At 42.8% G+C, this 16,793-nt stretch overlaps 1 protein-coding gene across 6 annotated transcripts in view; it reads right to left on the bottom strand.

The window, feature by feature from the left end:
* Positions 1 to 16,793, bottom strand: part of LOC144098908 (intermembrane lipid transfer protein VPS13A-like) — a 105,354-nt gene that overhangs the window by 21,235 nt on the left and 67,326 nt on the right. For 5 of the 6 annotated variants that reach the window (XM_077631853.1, XM_077631856.1, XM_077631855.1 and 2 more), the window contains 11 exons: positions 16,035 to 16,145; positions 14,037 to 14,123; positions 13,180 to 13,245; positions 11,207 to 11,332; positions 9,860 to 9,993; positions 9,462 to 9,597; positions 7,907 to 8,012; positions 6,862 to 7,004; positions 3,480 to 3,515; positions 2,174 to 2,410; positions 1,149 to 1,283 (listed from right to left, as the gene is read on the bottom strand). In XM_077631853.1, the coding sequence (XP_077487979.1) occupies positions 1,149 to 1,283; positions 2,174 to 2,410; positions 3,480 to 3,515; positions 6,862 to 7,004; positions 7,907 to 8,012; positions 9,462 to 9,597; positions 9,860 to 9,993; positions 11,207 to 11,332; positions 13,180 to 13,245; positions 14,037 to 14,123; positions 16,035 to 16,145 (1,317 nt within the window). The remainder of the gene's footprint in view (positions 1 to 1,148; positions 1,284 to 2,173; positions 2,411 to 3,479; positions 3,516 to 6,861; positions 7,005 to 7,906; positions 8,013 to 9,461; positions 9,598 to 9,859; positions 9,994 to 11,206; positions 11,333 to 13,179; positions 13,246 to 14,036; positions 14,124 to 16,034; positions 16,146 to 16,793) is intronic. The other variant, XM_077631859.1, reaches the window with a different exon arrangement.

The raw sequence follows: 16,793 nt of genomic DNA, 5'->3' as shown, positions 1-16,793 counted from the left end.
ACTCCGACAACAAGGGGCACCCATCCGGGGACAGTTTTGTACCGAATTTGGTAGGCAAGTAAAACACTATGGGTTGTGGTATAGAAATAAAACCACAATTAAATAATAGGTAAACATTGTATACATGCAATTACTATTTGAAGCGTTACCATATTGAACTGCAAGCCGAATTCTAGGCCCCCCCTGACACCCAAACGAGCCAAATTGCATTTAGGACGTATCTTGAGGGGATGTAACTCGACAACGGGTAGACGTGCATTGTAATTTCTTTGATAGATAGCGCTAGGCGTCGATCGCTCCGCTAGGTGGCACGTGTGCACGACGCGCAGCCGAGCATGGTGGCAATCCACCCCGTTTCAAAGGGGACGCTCTTATGTTCCATCCATCCATCTGTAATGAGCCGTCTCCCTCCAGAGCTCCTCTCAGAAGCGTTTGTTTCGCCGATACGTTCACCACCACAATGTGTTTGAAGAAGGACATGAATGTACCTCCCTTTAATCTCATTCATATCATTTCTAGTACACCAAACAGCTAACACTTGTTACTTTGACGCCTTCCAGATGGTGGCGGCCTTTTTTTTCCTCCACAAAGTGTTCATTTCTTTGCTGTGCATGTCCCTGAAGGTTTTGACTGTCCACTTCTTCTCATCCAGTTTTCTTCATCCCTTTTCGAATGATATTTTGCTCTGTGTGTCCCATACTTCAAAAGGGCAACCAACCCAAGTCCCCATGTACAGCTTCGTTTGCAAAAGTCTTTTCATGAGCCCCTCGAGCCAATCTGCCAACCGTTCTTTGGTTAATTTAGTCTCTACTTTTTGTAGCACATCGGATTTTAAGTAGAGTACATCGTTCACAAATGTCAGCCCCGGAGTCAATTAATTCTTCCACAGTATTCGTATTACTTCATATCTAGTAGTGTATGCCCACAGTGCTCTATGCTTCATTATAGCCATGTTCCTATTTCCTTTCATCTTGAGATGAGCTTCATGGACCTTTAGATGTTCTCTTCCTTCAATAATCCACACTCCCGAATTTATACTTCTCTACATGCAGCATTTTACGTCCCTGTATTGACAGTGTCCCACTACTGTTAAATAACATAATGGCAGATTTGTCAACGCTGAACTTAAGGTTTCATACTGCCATTACCTGTATCCTGTGAAGGCTGGCCAGGACAAGAGATTGGTGGCCTGACTGTCGATATTGCAGCCACAGGGCCGGATGATAAATGCGTTGCAGCGATCCTAAGAAAGGCTTGGACATCTGCATTTTCTCAAAGTCCACCTGCAAAACAGACACAGTTTACGTGTAGTCATTCTTTGGTGGGAGCAAGAAATTGCTCAGGCAGTCTAAGTGTGCACATATTGCCAGATAACTCATTTTCGAGAACAAAGACGTGCACAGCAGGCACAAAGCCAGTAGAGGAAGAGAGAGGAAGAAAGAAAACGACAGAGAGGGCAAACTCGTTGCCTTTCAATATATACAGGGTGTTCAGAGTTTATATGTCGGGGTTGTGAAATATTCTCCTGCCCAAACCTTTGGTCTATATCTGCTCAAGCACAGACCACAGGGTAGCTTATGATAGTCTGCGTTTTTCTATAAATAATTTAACATGAGAACTTGCCTGATTTGTCTGGAATTGTTGAAAAACTGCAGTAGTCTGCATGGAGAATTTTCGTCCAGGCGAACAGAGCAACAGATTTGACAGGCTGTGCCATGTGGAGTACTATGAGACCTACCACAGCTCTGAGGGCAGGGATATTGGTTGCCTCGCAGTTCGCCAGATGGCGCTGCCTTTCAAATCAGCTATCCCACTCAACTTGATGAAAATTCTGTGCGCAGACGACCCCAGTTTTTCACAGATTCCGGGCAGTCCACGCAACTTGTGATGTTAAATTATCTATAAAAAAAACATATAAGCTATCATAAGCTACCTTATGATCTGTGCTTGAGCCCAAACAGGCAAGTAGTTTGAGCAGAATTTTTTACAACCCAGACATATAAATATGGAACACTCTGTGCAATTCAGTGAGACATGATGTGGGAGCAGAATTTTTTACAACCCAGGCATATAAATATGGAACACTCTGTAGATTTTAGTGAGACAAGATGTGGCCAAAATGCTGCTAGACGACATCACTGCTAAAGGAATCACAGGCCCCTTCCATGTGTACCTGCACATAGTCCTTCAGCTCAGCAGTCCGACTGCGGGCAGTCCAGCGGTGCTCAAGCCAGGCAGCCAGCTCCAGGGTGAGGGGCTTCCAGGCGTCATTGACGCGCACCTCCCACAGGGCAGGAGCGCCCGATAGACTCAGGTATGCCGCCTCCACCAGTGCCCCATTCACTAAGGACACCCCGACGCCATGCAGGGACATGAAGCACTCCAACTGCGACAGCTCACCGTCCACAGCCTGCAACCACAACATAATTTCACTAAGGCGGGATATTCTTCTCTTGTAGGTTTGAGTTTGTTTGTGTGGCCTATTAGGCTACTGTTATAATGCAATAGCATTAGCGGTCCCGTTCTCGAGAAAAACGTGCATCCGTCCGTCCATGTCACGAAAAAGCAGGTGGCCCACCTGCCATGGTGGGCAAGTGGCAACCTATACACCATGGCAGGTGGGAATGGAATTAATTAAAATAATTTAAATGCAATTGCCGCCTACCGGTCTGTTATGTTTTAGAGCGCAGCTCTTAGGTGCCCATTCCTGCGTTGAGCGATGTGCCTGGACCTTGGCGTAAATAAGTGTGGAGGAGGAAAGACAGCAATAGTGGAGAGAACACGAGGAAGAAAGTGTAGGAGGAAACGGTGGTAGCATGAAGAGTAGAGAAGAGTAGTGCACGCCGTCGTCTGCTCGCTGATGTCACCGATAAGGTATGCACAGCTCCCCAGAAATGGTACCACAGTAGCACACTCTCTTCTTTTTCTATTTTTGGCTGTACATTACATCGTGACCACCAGTTCCAAAGAGGTTGCCAGTATGGACATCATCATTATCATCTCTAAATGTGCAGACCATTTGCCCATGGGGAGGTGAAGCTCATCAGCAGTGGAACACTACGTGCTCGGAAACCCAGAGCCATCTTCATTCAGCACTGTGTTTCGTATGGAGTAACCCATGGTTCGAGTATCACAGCCGCTGTGCTAAAAGGCGACATTACCCAGAAGTGTAATCGTCAGCTAATTTTATGGCTGTATTTCATGCTTTCGGTTCTGATAATATCAAAATAGCAAAAATAAAACGTGAGTATCGAATAGACAGGTTAAAGCACAGTGCAGTGCAGTGCTTTCCCCATAAAATCACCATGTTAGTGCAAAGATCTCTGCAGCAGCAAGTGCAATGCTGATAGTTCCAAGCAGTTGCATGCATCCACTGCTAGGACAAAGAGAAGCTGGAGCTACATTGACAAAAAAATGTGGACGAAACACGGTCTTTTAAACATAAACAAAGAAAAAAACAAAAACAGTGCTGCACTTACCGAACGGAAACAAGTACTGTGACTCACTGCTGAACACTGGGGAAACAAAGTTAAAGATTTGTGAGTTAAGCAGAGAAAAAGGAGTACTAAAGAAATAAAGAAAGAAAAAAGAAGTTGAGTCTTCGGCTATATTTCTAGCAACATTTAGCGTGGAATAAATATTCTAGGTACCCGCCGCCTAATGTGCCTTCTCTTATTACAACTATTGCAAGCTTTAGACACCTGTTTGAATTTCGTAAAATTCTCCACAAACCAGCAGTACCTTTATCTATTCACTACTGTAGTGTTTTCGCAAACTGCAGTAGCTGGAGGTATTACAAACTTCGTAAAATTGCAAACTACAAATTTTCTTCAGAAGTAAATTGTATATCACAACAAGACAGCCGTCTTTGTTTTACAAGTGATCCGTTTGTTATAAACAGCGCAAGACATGCAGAGTGGTGATAGTACCCACTAGTCGTGTGGTGTGTGAAGCAAGCATAAAGGTGCGAAAACCTGAGTGATGAAATGGTAGCAGTGCTAGTTAGTAGCAGGCAGCACCAACAGAGGGCACTAGGAGAGAAGTTTTAGCTGCAGGAGTTGGTACTGATGAGGCATGCAGCATGCGCAATGAGTGGTCAAAGATTACGGGATGTGGCTCAGCAGAAAAAAATTATTTTGGTACAGTCATACCAGCCAATCACCTGATATGTTTCCAAGTATAAAAGGACATGCATACTCCCCTTGCTGGTAACTATACCGTCCGAGTGGGTTGTGAGAAAACGCTACAATAAATTTGTTTCTGAGCACACGCATCTTGTAAAATTTTGCCAACAACTGTAGACAGCAGAAAGGAATAAAGACAATCTGCACTGTGGCAACTGGTAACCTGGTAACCTGGCAAACTGTGTACATGCATTATATCTGTGAAACTGTGGTTATTTGCAGTGCTCTCTCCGTCACATTACTATCGCAAACCCTTGCAAACACAAAGCTGTAAAAACTAACAAAATTTTCAAGGTAAACAGAGTTATGAAATCAGTGAAGTATGAGTATTTTCAGTGTACTGATCGTGCATTATGAAAAATTCAAGCCTTCTATCAGGCTTTATTCTACGACATAAACTATGCCATGCCAAATGAGCACTCAACTATATAAAAAATGTCCAGTGCAGCGACATGGCAGTGCAAGAAACAAGGCTGATTGAGAACAATGCACTGATGTCCTGATAATGCGCTGGCATTAGTAGCAGTCACCATCACTGCCATTGCTCAGATGCTGCTCCCAGGGAGTGGAAGTTGTCGCAGATGCTTGCTCCTTACCAGATGCCCCGTCTCTTATCAGCCCTGCTGCCATTGCAGAAGGAATCACACTCTAATGAACACACAGCACCAACTGGAGTACACTGTGTGTCAAGAAATATACTTTTGACTTAACAATATTTCTAGATGTGTGAGTTAGAGTCAATGAGTGTCAACTGTGCATGCACTTCTTGATTACACAGAAACTATCACAAATTCTATCACAAGTTGTTTGGTAAACCTGAAACAAAATACCCGAAATGCTGCCCACTTCTCAGTGGTGGCAACAGCAGCGCTACCCCATGTACGCCAGCCACCTCCATCAGTGACACCAATAGACTTACAGCATGTTGAGAACACTTCTCTTGAAATCTGAGAGTTGATAGTTGTTCCACTTGGAACTTGTGCAACCTGTTCTTGCTCTGCTTGTCCTCATGGACGTTTGTCCGTGCAATATCCGTGACATCTGACTGACAATGTCTCTGACTGACACTTTGACATGTCCTGGGGCCACACATGCCACCACAGGCAGACTAAACAACAACTCCATCTCACAGAAGGATATCAGGCGAGAAACATTCAAGAGGAAGGTTCCAGAAAGAGTTCATTTCTGCCAGAGACAGAGCCGATCCCCTAAGCTGCTATTTGGCTTATACTAGTGTCACAAGGGCACTTTCATTTGGCGATTGAGGTGAGAACCTTGGCGCTTCTCGAACACGATCAAACTGGAAGCAGTTACAGCTACATGACAAAATTAATCACCACCGAGAGGTTCCATAATCCCACACCAAGTACTTGGGGTGTCACTGTTGCCACCGATGGTTTCACGGGCACGTCAATGGTTAGTTCACAGGTTTAAACTAAGAAGTTGAAAAAATAAGGCTTTCATATTTTAAAAGTAGTCCTAATTTATCAACTGCATGGTTTTGATTAACTGAAGTAATACGCGTGCACTTTTTAGTGAGAAGATGTCGAGTGTTTTTGTATGACTGGCAATGCTAGTTTTCTGTGTGCTGCAGTTTCCCAGCTGTGTTATTTTTTATTTCCATGAAATGGGGTATACTTCTAAGTTCATTAATGCCCTAACTTTATGATAACCCTTTACTACCCTGCCCCATTCAATGGCTGAGGGCAGACCTTCTTGGAATGAACTCATTCTTGAGAGCATGGCTATGAATGCCCTAGATCTGAAGGCGCATACTGCAGCCGCTCGATATTAAGAGAGCTGCTACTGTGCCAAACTTGACAGGCTACTGGCTCAACTGCTATTGAAGCTGCCTGTGAAGCAGCTCTCAATTCCATCGAGTCATTAGACTATCGGTTTGAGAGCCTTTCTGAAACAGTGACTGTATTTCGCTGTAGAATCTCGTTAGTTCGAATTTCCGATTTATTCAAACTGATGCTTCAGCCTTGAAAGAACCATACGTATTTAAATAAGTGAAAGCTCTTGGTAAATAGAACACACGAGCATATGTAACAGTTGATTTGAACAGGCTGCACATTCAACCTGCACCAGTCGACAAAGCATGCCAGCACAGCGGCTCAGCAGCAAATGGTCACACACCAATAACCATATGACAGCTGATCATGTGTCTGCCTTGAATGCAGGGTTATCACTGTGTTGCTGGTGAGGTGTGCACACAGGGCTTGCCAGTATCCCCTGTGACCTTCTACCATCATCATATACTGCTTATCACTGGTTGTGTTCTCACTGCCCAGCATGTACTCTGCATGTTGCCCTCTCCACATTATGCATCAAGCAATGCATACTGCCCAGTACACACTATGCATATTGCCTGCTATGCACGTTTCCTGTGCGCCTGTATTGGCAAAGGACTGGCTTATTATGGTGACCACAGAGAACTGGCGACACTGTCATAATGTTGGTGCACATCTGAGGCCAGTGCATATCTGTCACTTGCCCTCAGTGCTGAGCACCTGCATAGACACGAAAAGGCAAATGCGCGCTGATGCACCTGCAATGCAGTTACCTACACTAGGCAATGCATCAGCCCCTTGTGCAGCCCCCCTGGAGTTCAAATTACCAAGACTTGATAGCACCACATGCAATTTGTGCACACTCACACCACAGTGTTACGCACCTTCCTAGCATGCTTCCAGACCCTCTCGTCCTGAGTGAAGAGCAGCACCCTCTGGTTCTGATCCAGAAACGAAATCCAGTAGACGACAACAATGTCTCTGCGAGTCTTCTTTGGCAGCGGGCCAATTTCAGATTCACTGTCATCTGCAAGTTGCATGACAGATGCACATGTCAAAGCAAAGTAGGAACCAGCTGTAGTAGTAGTATCAAAGCCCACAAGAATCAAAACTTTCCTTTCATGAAACAGTCGCACCTTCTTTTTGGCAATTTCGAGTACTAGCAATGTCCTGCCTATTGAAAGTACAAATATGTCCACTATTATTTTTCTTTCCCTTTATTGCTGATTTAAGCTCAGTGTAATTAGTGTCAGCTGCACAGCAAAGCACTTAGAGAAACCAGTCTCAAACAGAGTTGTGGGGGGACAGGAGAAAATGCAGGTTTGGGAAATGCAGTGCTTGAATAACAGTAACATTTGCGTCTGCAGATGAGTCCTGCAACTCGACGGTTATGAAAACCGCACACCCAGTCAGATCTGCTACTCTACTCTGTAACTCTCAAAAAACTGCATGACGGAAGCCAAGAGGGAGTCACAGATACCTAGGAGCACATGGGACGTTTTTTTAAATTTGTGGTGTTCACCAATGACAAATTAATATGGCAATTATTTAAAAAATAATTGATTAGAAAGTAGAAGAAAAAATAACGACATGCCGTTGGTGGGATCCTAACCCACGACCTCCGAAACCACGGCCTCCGAACTTCGCGTCATGTGCTCCACCAACTGAGCTACGGCGATGGCTGTTCAATCTTCTACTTTTGGGGGTATCTATGTGTAGTGCTTTCTGCTTTCTAATCAATTATGTTTAAAATAACTGTCGTATTAATTTTTGATGAGCACCACAAAAAAAAAAAAAAACATTCCCTATGTTCTTGGCTTTGATGACTGTTGGCTTCCGCCATGTTTGTCATAACGAGCCCCTCTTTTCCCTTCCCTTGTCTTCTCAATAAAGTGATCTTTCAGCTTGTACAACCCTCAAAACACTCACCATCTGTGCTGCTCTGATCAACAGATGACTTTTTTGAAGTTTTCTTGGTTTCCGTGACTGCTGGGCGAAGTGACCGAAATGAAACTTTCTCCTTGCCAAAACCATCCTATGCGAGAGCACAACGTACACCCTTAGTACAGGACACTTACTTGGGGCTACATGTTAGGATATACGGGTTATTATGTTGCATGGCATAATACGACGGTTTCTGTTGTTCATGCAGATTGTAAGAGATAAGCTTATGAGAGATAATAATCAGAGCCATCGCAACATGCAACAGTTAAGTATCAGTCAGATTAAAACAACACTAAGCAAACAGGCAGGCCCCCTGCCGAAATGGTTAGAGCAGTGCTAAAGTAAGAGCAAGCCATCATTCCAAACAAGCAAATGTACTGCAGATAGGAACGTATACTTGGGAAAGTACACTGTCACACTGCTTTTAAAAAAGCGGTGTGATAGGCGAAGGAAAGAAAATTAGTGGTGCCAGGAGTACACATAATTTTCTATGCAACATTTACCTGCATTGAGGTACCTGTTCAACTTCTTTCCATCCTCCTCTTTACTCTATCACAATTCTCCAACAAGCACTGAGCCAGACAAGGACTGAAAAACTGGCATGCACCAAAACTATGCTATAGAAGCCATCTGGACAAAACACCATGGAATGACATGTGGTCTGTTCCCAGGCTTCACTCGCTTATTTCTTTCCACGTTCTGAACGTTGAAGCTTTCTGCTTCGAAGTGCCAATCGTGCCATAGTGTACAGCGTTCTGCTTTACAATGGTATAGTATCCCCTTGTTCTGTCATTAAATAAGGTACACTGTAAATGCAAAAGTCAATTTATCCCACATGTATGCCTAGCGTCATACATGTAGGACATCACTTTTTTTCCCACAGTAACTCTAAAAGTTTACTGTGTAAAACCTTGCGCCCACTAGCGTAGGTATAAGAGGGCCTAAACTTTTCCTGTGCAAGAGTTATGTTGTATGTGTTCAGTATTGTGCATTGTGTGCACTCAAAAAAATATGGCAGTCTTCTCTGAATGCTATTTTTTTATAAATTTGACCCCACTGGCTACATCATAATTTTGCAAGAAAAACAAAATTTTTGCTCACTGTCATAAGGAAACCACTGTGCGTGACGAGAAGTGTGATTTTAAAGTCGATGTCAAATGTTAGAAGGTTTATCACATGTAACAGGTACAAAGTTTGCCTAGTATCTTACATTGTAGGAGGGCTCAGAAGTTGGCGTTGAGAAAAATGTTTCCATCAATAAAAGGATGAGTCTGAACTGAGAAGTGAAATAAACATTTTACATGAAAAAATATAATTTTTAAATTTCTGAAGCTTCAGCATATATGGGTTAAAACAGTTCAATCTACTATGAGAGTACTAATACAGTACTTGCAGTACAGTACAGTACAAGTACAAATACAGGGGTGCAAGTACAGTAATACTACAAAACTTGCACCCAGGTACATGATACAAGAGGTGTCACAGGAACGCACAATTTTGAGGCTTCACGCCACAGGGCTGCAAGCAAAAAGGGACCCACCCGCTGTATGTGTGCAATGAATCCTGGCTTTTTGCGGTTGTAGACGTTCCACATGAGCGTCCTCTCCAATGTTGGGTCGTCCCAGGTGTACAACACTGACTGGTATGGGCTCAACAGGGTTACCTGGCCCAGGCACCTGGGTGGGAGATCAAATTACCACACTGGCCATGGGACAGAAACAGTGCAACATGTATGCAGTCAGTTACTGCTTGTGTGCATCTAAGATTGCCCCCAGTGTTCTCTATGTTCAGTGCGGCATCGGTGCATGCCTAAATAACGACCACCGCAATCACAATGTTCAAATGCTGACTCCACAGCAGCTCCCCAACACCTCCACAGAACAGCTGTACAGAAGCTTTGAATGAACTGTCAGACTGAAAGGAAACACGGCATCTTACTTCTGGTGAATCTTCAAGAAGAGGTCTTCGCACAAGTTTTCCACCCTTACGGGAGCATCACCATTGCTGTATGAAAACAGCAATATCTTCATGGGACCAGTGATGCCGCCAGAGACCTCCACGCACACTGCAGACTGCATGTTAAAGAAAACAAAGAAGTCAGTGCTAGAGCACAGAAAACCTCTGATGCAGGATGGCCTCTAATATACAATTTAACCGTTAGTGCAACCTCCAAAGTACAGCTACTACAACAACAGCTAAGAAGAGGTCAAAAATAAGTCAAAGCTTGAAATACTTACTTCTGAGAATTCTCTTCAACACATTCTAGCAATGTCAAAGACAAATTCAGCAAGATGCACGACCACTTCTAAGGGTTGTATTCAGTCATGTACTATATAAAGAATACGACATCAAAGATCTGTGCAACACAGTTGAAACAAATGCTCCTCGCTGCTGGCTTTCTCGTTTTCCTCTTCCTCAATCTCACTTGATTTTTGCATTCTTCTCATTAAAACAAATGCATTTTCTAACACGCTCACTCACGCACAGCATTCTTTGAATAATTTTAAGTCAAGCAGGCTTCAAAAGCAGAGCACATGAACAAATTACTCAGAACACTATTGAGCCGAGAGGCCAACAAAAAGAATTCTTGTGTACAACCCTTCTGGTTTCATTAAGACTCACTTCAAAAAGATATTTTAAAGACAATCTGGCCTGCAGTGCATATCAGCACTAGAGGTACTTCTCGCCTGAGACAAATGAACCAAATGCACCTGCATATATGCAGCGATCCTCAAAAAAAAAAAAAAAATCCGTACATTAGGCCATTACAGCCAACATGTCAAGACTTTTGAACCCCTCATGATGGCAGTAAATGGTTCCCATTCAGCTTTCAGCAAGAAGGCTTCATTAAAACCTAAAGCTGCTCAAAATACACTGTAAATCTGCTTGAATTAACCCTGCACAGCAAATTTTTGTTCAATTCATCCAAATTTGACAGAAAAAAAAAAATACCAGAGTATCATAAGCGTAAAATAATGGACAGCTGGGAAAACAATGACACTAACAGGGCCATGCATATGCATGGTTGAACTAGGTAAAAATTCAGCATAATTGCACTACAAGAAAAATCTTGCTATACATATTACTACAGCGGCGTTAATAGCTAGTGCACCTAGTGACCAAACAGGCTGCATTAACTGCAGTTGCATCCAATTTGACATCGCATTAAAGAATAGAGAGCTTTGGCAAATTGGCCTTTCCCTGATGTCTTTGGACTATGCCTTTGACACTGCAAGAAACCCTGCAGCCCCTGCACTTCTGTTCTACTCAACAGGAGACACTTGCCCCATTGTCCATGCGTAGCACGGTGTTCTGGCTCTGCCCAAAGTGGAAGTGCTGGGACGTGACGCTGCTGTCCTTGTGGCGCAGGTACATCTTCATGCTGTCCGTGTCTGGCCAAAACGGGAGGCACTGCAGAACCACACACACACACAGACAGCACTGCTACAGCCGGCTGTGCATTTCCCAGGCACTCGCATGGTAGAAGGTACAAACCACGATCCTTACACATCGTGATAAATGTAAACCCTATCAGAGTGGTGCTCATCCCTGCTGACAACTCCATTTTATAGCAGTGTTTCAGACATCCTTCACACACAGGGATACCTGATTTGGTCCACTTTTGCCTGCTGTAAATGACACTGTGCCTTCTTTTTCACTCGAGTTCTTCAAGCACGGTCAGCAAATGAAACAGCCTGTTGACCTTACATGAAATTCTGCAAGCAGTAGCCAACTGGGTACTGTTTGGTTAACCCTGATGCCTTCCTTTTTACCTCTCCATCTCTCTCTGCAAGGCATACTTCATTATATACCACAGCTGACCAAACCAAGATGGCAGAACTCTTGCCAGAAGGGTTGCAAGGGCTGCAGGATGAATGCCAGCAGTATTAACAGGAAGTCTGAGCACATGTTGGAAAGATCAAACAAAAAAAATGCATTATTGTGGTATGATTGCTCATGGTTTCTGGTTGGCCACTATTTCCAAGTCAACTGGGGCTATGTGAAAAAAAAAAAAAAAGCTCTGCTTCAAAATTCTGAGTGTGACCCACACTCCTTTGCACATCAAAGCTGCTGCTGCAAAAAGATACAGTAGATTCTCATTAATTCAAACTTCAAGAGACCAGAGATTTTCATTTGAATTATCAGAAGTCCACCTTAATATGATCCAAACTAAATGTGATTTGCTTTATGGATATTTATACAGACAAAGAGTATTTTGGATCTATTTCTCTATGCAAATGCAGCAAAAAGTTTAGCTCAACATAAAATATGGGTGAAAGGCAGTGACATGTTTACTCAAGTGTGGTTGAAAAAAAGTTATCAATACTACACTGCTTTCCCAATAAAGTTAAACCACATTAAGACCTCAAGAGCTGGAAGAAAGGGCAGAATTATCTTAATGTCGAATAAACCAATGGCTACAAAAAACAATTTCAGAAACAGCTTCACACTGCAGGAAATTTAAATGATGAAAAATATAGGCAATTCTCTTGGTGAAGACTGCGCGGCAATGGCAATTATCCGGAATTCTGTCATGCTGTACTGCTTGCCCACTGTTGGTAATATCAAAGCAGAACTGCTCCAAAATAGGCGGCCTCCTTCACAAGTGCAATGCAGTAGCGGTGGAGTTTCCTCACAAGCAGTGGTGCCTATGTAAGGAGGCTTCGCCACAAAACAAGCAGCTCGTGATGAGTGCGCATTATCGACGCACAGGACCACGCGGACATAGGCAAGGAAAGTGCACATTCGCGCTGGAATGGTGAGACGCTTCTAAAAGAAAAAAAAATGGCGAGCGACGAGCCACTTAGCATCCAAACCACAACCGACAGCTGCAATCGTCGTGGATTGATAACGAAGTTCAGAAAATGAAACTACCTGGCAACAGAGCGACGAGGCGACTCCGATCAACACAGCCCCCCCGGCACACAACGTCTGAGTTAACTGGTTGTAGAGGCCAAATTTGCAGCCCATGCGATGCCACAGACCTGGTGTATCCGACCTCAGCCGCCGCTCTTTCGCGTGCTGGGAGTGTTGGAGCAAAACAAAAAGTCTGAATTGACCGAATTTAAGAGAAATCGCGGTACAAATTTAGCGGCTTTAAAATACATTGAAAATATATAGCCAGCCAGCCAAAATTTTGAAATTTGTTTGAATTAACTGAGAGTACAAATTACCCGGGTTTGAAATGCTGCAAGTCTACTGCCACTGCAGTCTGCCCATGAGCAAAGCTGAGCATGCGTACTTGCAAAGGTGCATACCTCGTGCGGGCCAATGTCGAACCAAAGGTCAGCAGCCTCGTTCTGCTCCATGAACCGGAAGTAGTGCTGTCACAAGGTACGACACGACACAGCTGCATTAGTGCACTACTCACTTAGGCTCAAGATTCAGGTGCAAGCAAAAATAACTTCTAGTATGTTCCCTGGCTGAAAAATTAATGATGATGTTACAGCATACATATATTCATACACATACAACGAATTCAATAGTCAGTCCCGAATAAAACAATGCTGAAATTTGGCTATTTTGACTAGTTACGATCACTGGAGGGGTTGCTTTGCCTGCATGCTTTTCGAAAGCGAATGTATTTTGGCACGATGTAGCCAAATGTAGCCACAGGATAATCACGTTTTCGAAATTCTAAAAGCTGATATTGTTATTACTAACGGCCAGCTACAAATCTATAATTGCAATCAGGTGCCTATTGGTAATAATTAAAGAGTTAACTATTAGAATTTAGTCACTTTATTTGTTAACATGATTTGCCTGTTTTTTGATGCCCGCCAACACTGGTACTGCTATGCCACAAAAAGCTTCTTTACCTCAAAAACCCTATTTTTAAAATTACTGATCATCTTCCCTGAGACACCTGGTATATTGAACAATGTGTGACACACCTGCAAGTGGCACATATCCTAATAGAGATATGCCACTTGCTGGAGAATGCTGTACTTAAGTGCATCATTTTCCTGCTAATGTTGACTTAGACTACTTGCTTCCTCACATGTTATCCTCCACACAAAGCGTTTAAGGATGGCTATAGGTGCTTTTGCTCATTGTTTGAATTAATGAATTAACAGATGGAAATGACTGCAGCAGGGCTCTACAGGAAACATACCTTTGTGTTGTTTACAACAAGAAAGAAAGGTGTGATGGTGATGATCTTGGAGAGACTCAGGTTCGACATTTGGATCCGTAGAAAGAACTGCAAAGATGCGAAAAATATGCAAGACTGATTGATGACATGATAGTTCTTATAAGATACATTAGAAAAAGCTGCCAATTTGGAAAAAAGTGCATAAAGAATGCATGCTCATGAAAAAAACTGCACTGGAACATTTCACACCAGTCCATTGCTTTAAAAATTGCATCAGTGGGAAGCTTTAGCTTTCTGTATGCAAGCAGATTGTTCGATCACACTGTGAGTGCAAGGAATACAAGCCAACTCTTATGCAACACATACTTTCACAATTTTGGAAATGTTTTGTGTTACACAAATGCATACAGCTGTTTAAAGCACGAACGCCCCTTCAGATTGGCCATCTTTGCCTTCCTGCACTGATCAACATGTTCACATACAAAATATGGTGGGGACAGTGGTGTCAGGTTTCACAAAAAACCATCTTACTCAAAACAGCCAAGCACACTTGAAAGCGATTTCTGAATACAGTTGTTTTTAAGCCTAGTCAGACATTCTCCTCCAGTTGTAAAAGAAATACCAGCGAAGTTTCAGCAAAAGCGGTCCACTAGTTCTGCAACATTTATCATGCATTTTCACATTTTTATAAAGACCCATTCCCATATTTGAATTCACACGTACTACACTCGAGCAGCATGAGCAGTAAGGGCTTTTCTTTCCATCAGCAACATAGCAGTCTTTTGGATTTACAGCACACTCCCTCCAAGATGAACTCAGACGAATTCACGGATAAGGTGCACATTGTGAGACCATTTGGTTGGTTTCCCACAGAATTCAATGGAAAAAAAAATCCGCTTAAGGTGAACTGTTTTGCATTTGCTTCGGTATGAAATTTCACAGGGACTCCAAACAACGGCGACACCACGCAACGGGACTCGCGGCGTTTCTGCACAGCTCAATCAAGGGAAGAGGAACTAGTATATAAAATGCTTTTACGCAAAAGAAAGTGTCAGAAAATCAGAAAAAGAGATTGCGGTATGGATGAGAGAGAAGAGGCAGTGAAAAAAGAAAATCAGCCCCATGCAGTTTACACATATGACAACATGAGCTTGTTTTACTCACTAACTTTCCACTTCACTTCATGCATAGAGCAATAATTGCTCTTTTTCCAATTATCCTCTTCCAGAAAGGCCATTTTATTCAGTGTTTCCATGTAATACTCGTATACTTGGACACACCTAGCATTTCTTTTCTTGATGCACTTCTGTTAAGATAAACTTATGATAAGACGAACATCTTTATGGTACCTTAGAAAGTAACGCTCGCGATGGTAAGTAATGCCTGAAGCAGTAAAGACACCAAGTTCTAGTTATGTGCTCTTTCTTTGTAATTATGCACAAGACATTAGTGAGCACAACTTGAAGAAAAAAATCTACCTATTGCAGGCAAATAATTTATAATTGAATTTTTTTCTTCCATGCAACTGCAGTTCCGGTTTCAACATGTAAACAGTGGCTATGATGTCATAGTTGACATGACAGTCACATTACAATGCCATTACGTCTGCTTGTCCATTCATTTTCATTCCACCTTATGAGGCAGGCTGCTATTGCAATAGGAGTGAATAAAAGCAATGAGGCAGTGACAATGTAGCTGGCCTTGTTTTTCTTACAAGACCTGAACATCATGGCCGCCATTTGGCTGTTGAAACCACAACTGAAACAGCGTGAAAGAAGTTTAATTATAAATTATTTACAAGGCGGAAGAGAGTCCCATGTGGTGATTTATGTGTACCAATGTCTTCAGCACCATTCCAAAGAAAAAAACCTGTAATGAAAGAATTTGGTGCCTCTCCTGCAGCAGTGGACAGCAGTACAGCTCCACGTAAGGCAGCATTGTGCAGGCCTATTCTGGGACAGGTGTTGTGAAACTTTCAGTTCAAAGAGCCTCCTCAAACAGTAGTGGAAAACTGCACACCCTGTATTTCTTGTTCCTTTCCTTGTCCTTGCACATGGCCACTCCATTGTTGCCGACTGTGTCCAGGCAGAAGGACGATGACCAACTGGAGTTGTAGACACGTAGTTTGGCCTGGAAAGGCAGGAAAAGAAAGCCAGGGTATGTATGAAGAATGCCACTTAGAAGGTAGTCACAGAACCACAAACAAAAAAGAAACTGATCAAACAGGTGTTAGGTTTGTTTTCCTTTTTGTTAATAATGCCTATAGAGAGTTTTTTCTGTAGTATATACGATGGAAGCTCATTCACATAAGCTGCAGGCAAAAGATAAAGCTGCACAAAAACAATGATAAGTAGGATTTTGACACTCAGCCTAGCATAATAATGCTATATCACACTAAAAGAACTTGAGAACCTGTTGAGTTCTGAAGATTCATTCATGGGTCAATAAATACGTAGTAACTTAAGTCAATCAAGATTAAGAAATCATGTTCTTGGGAGAAGATATTCACTAATTTTGTTGGCGACATGCCTTTGCCCACAGACACAAAAAAAGAGTAAATGTTAACATGCACCTATTTATTGACTACGTTTTCCCACAAAGTTGACATTGAGGCCAAGGGCAAATCGACTGGCAGACACGCACTAGCTTTCTGCAGAATTCATAACTTGAGTAAGATTAAAAATATGGCACACTAAAACAGAAAAGATGAGTCTGTTGCCAGGTGCTGATGAGACTAGTCTTGCATTACACTGCTAGCAATTACTACTTCATCATGGC

This window comes from Amblyomma americanum, chromosome 7 (assembly GCF_052857255.1).
Source record: "Amblyomma americanum isolate KBUSLIRL-KWMA chromosome 7, ASM5285725v1, whole genome shotgun sequence".
Lineage (NCBI taxonomy): Eukaryota > Metazoa > Arthropoda > Arachnida > Ixodida > Ixodidae > Amblyomma > Amblyomma americanum.
Note: the sequence above shows the minus strand (reverse complement) of the source record. Positions and strands in the feature narration are given on the sequence as shown.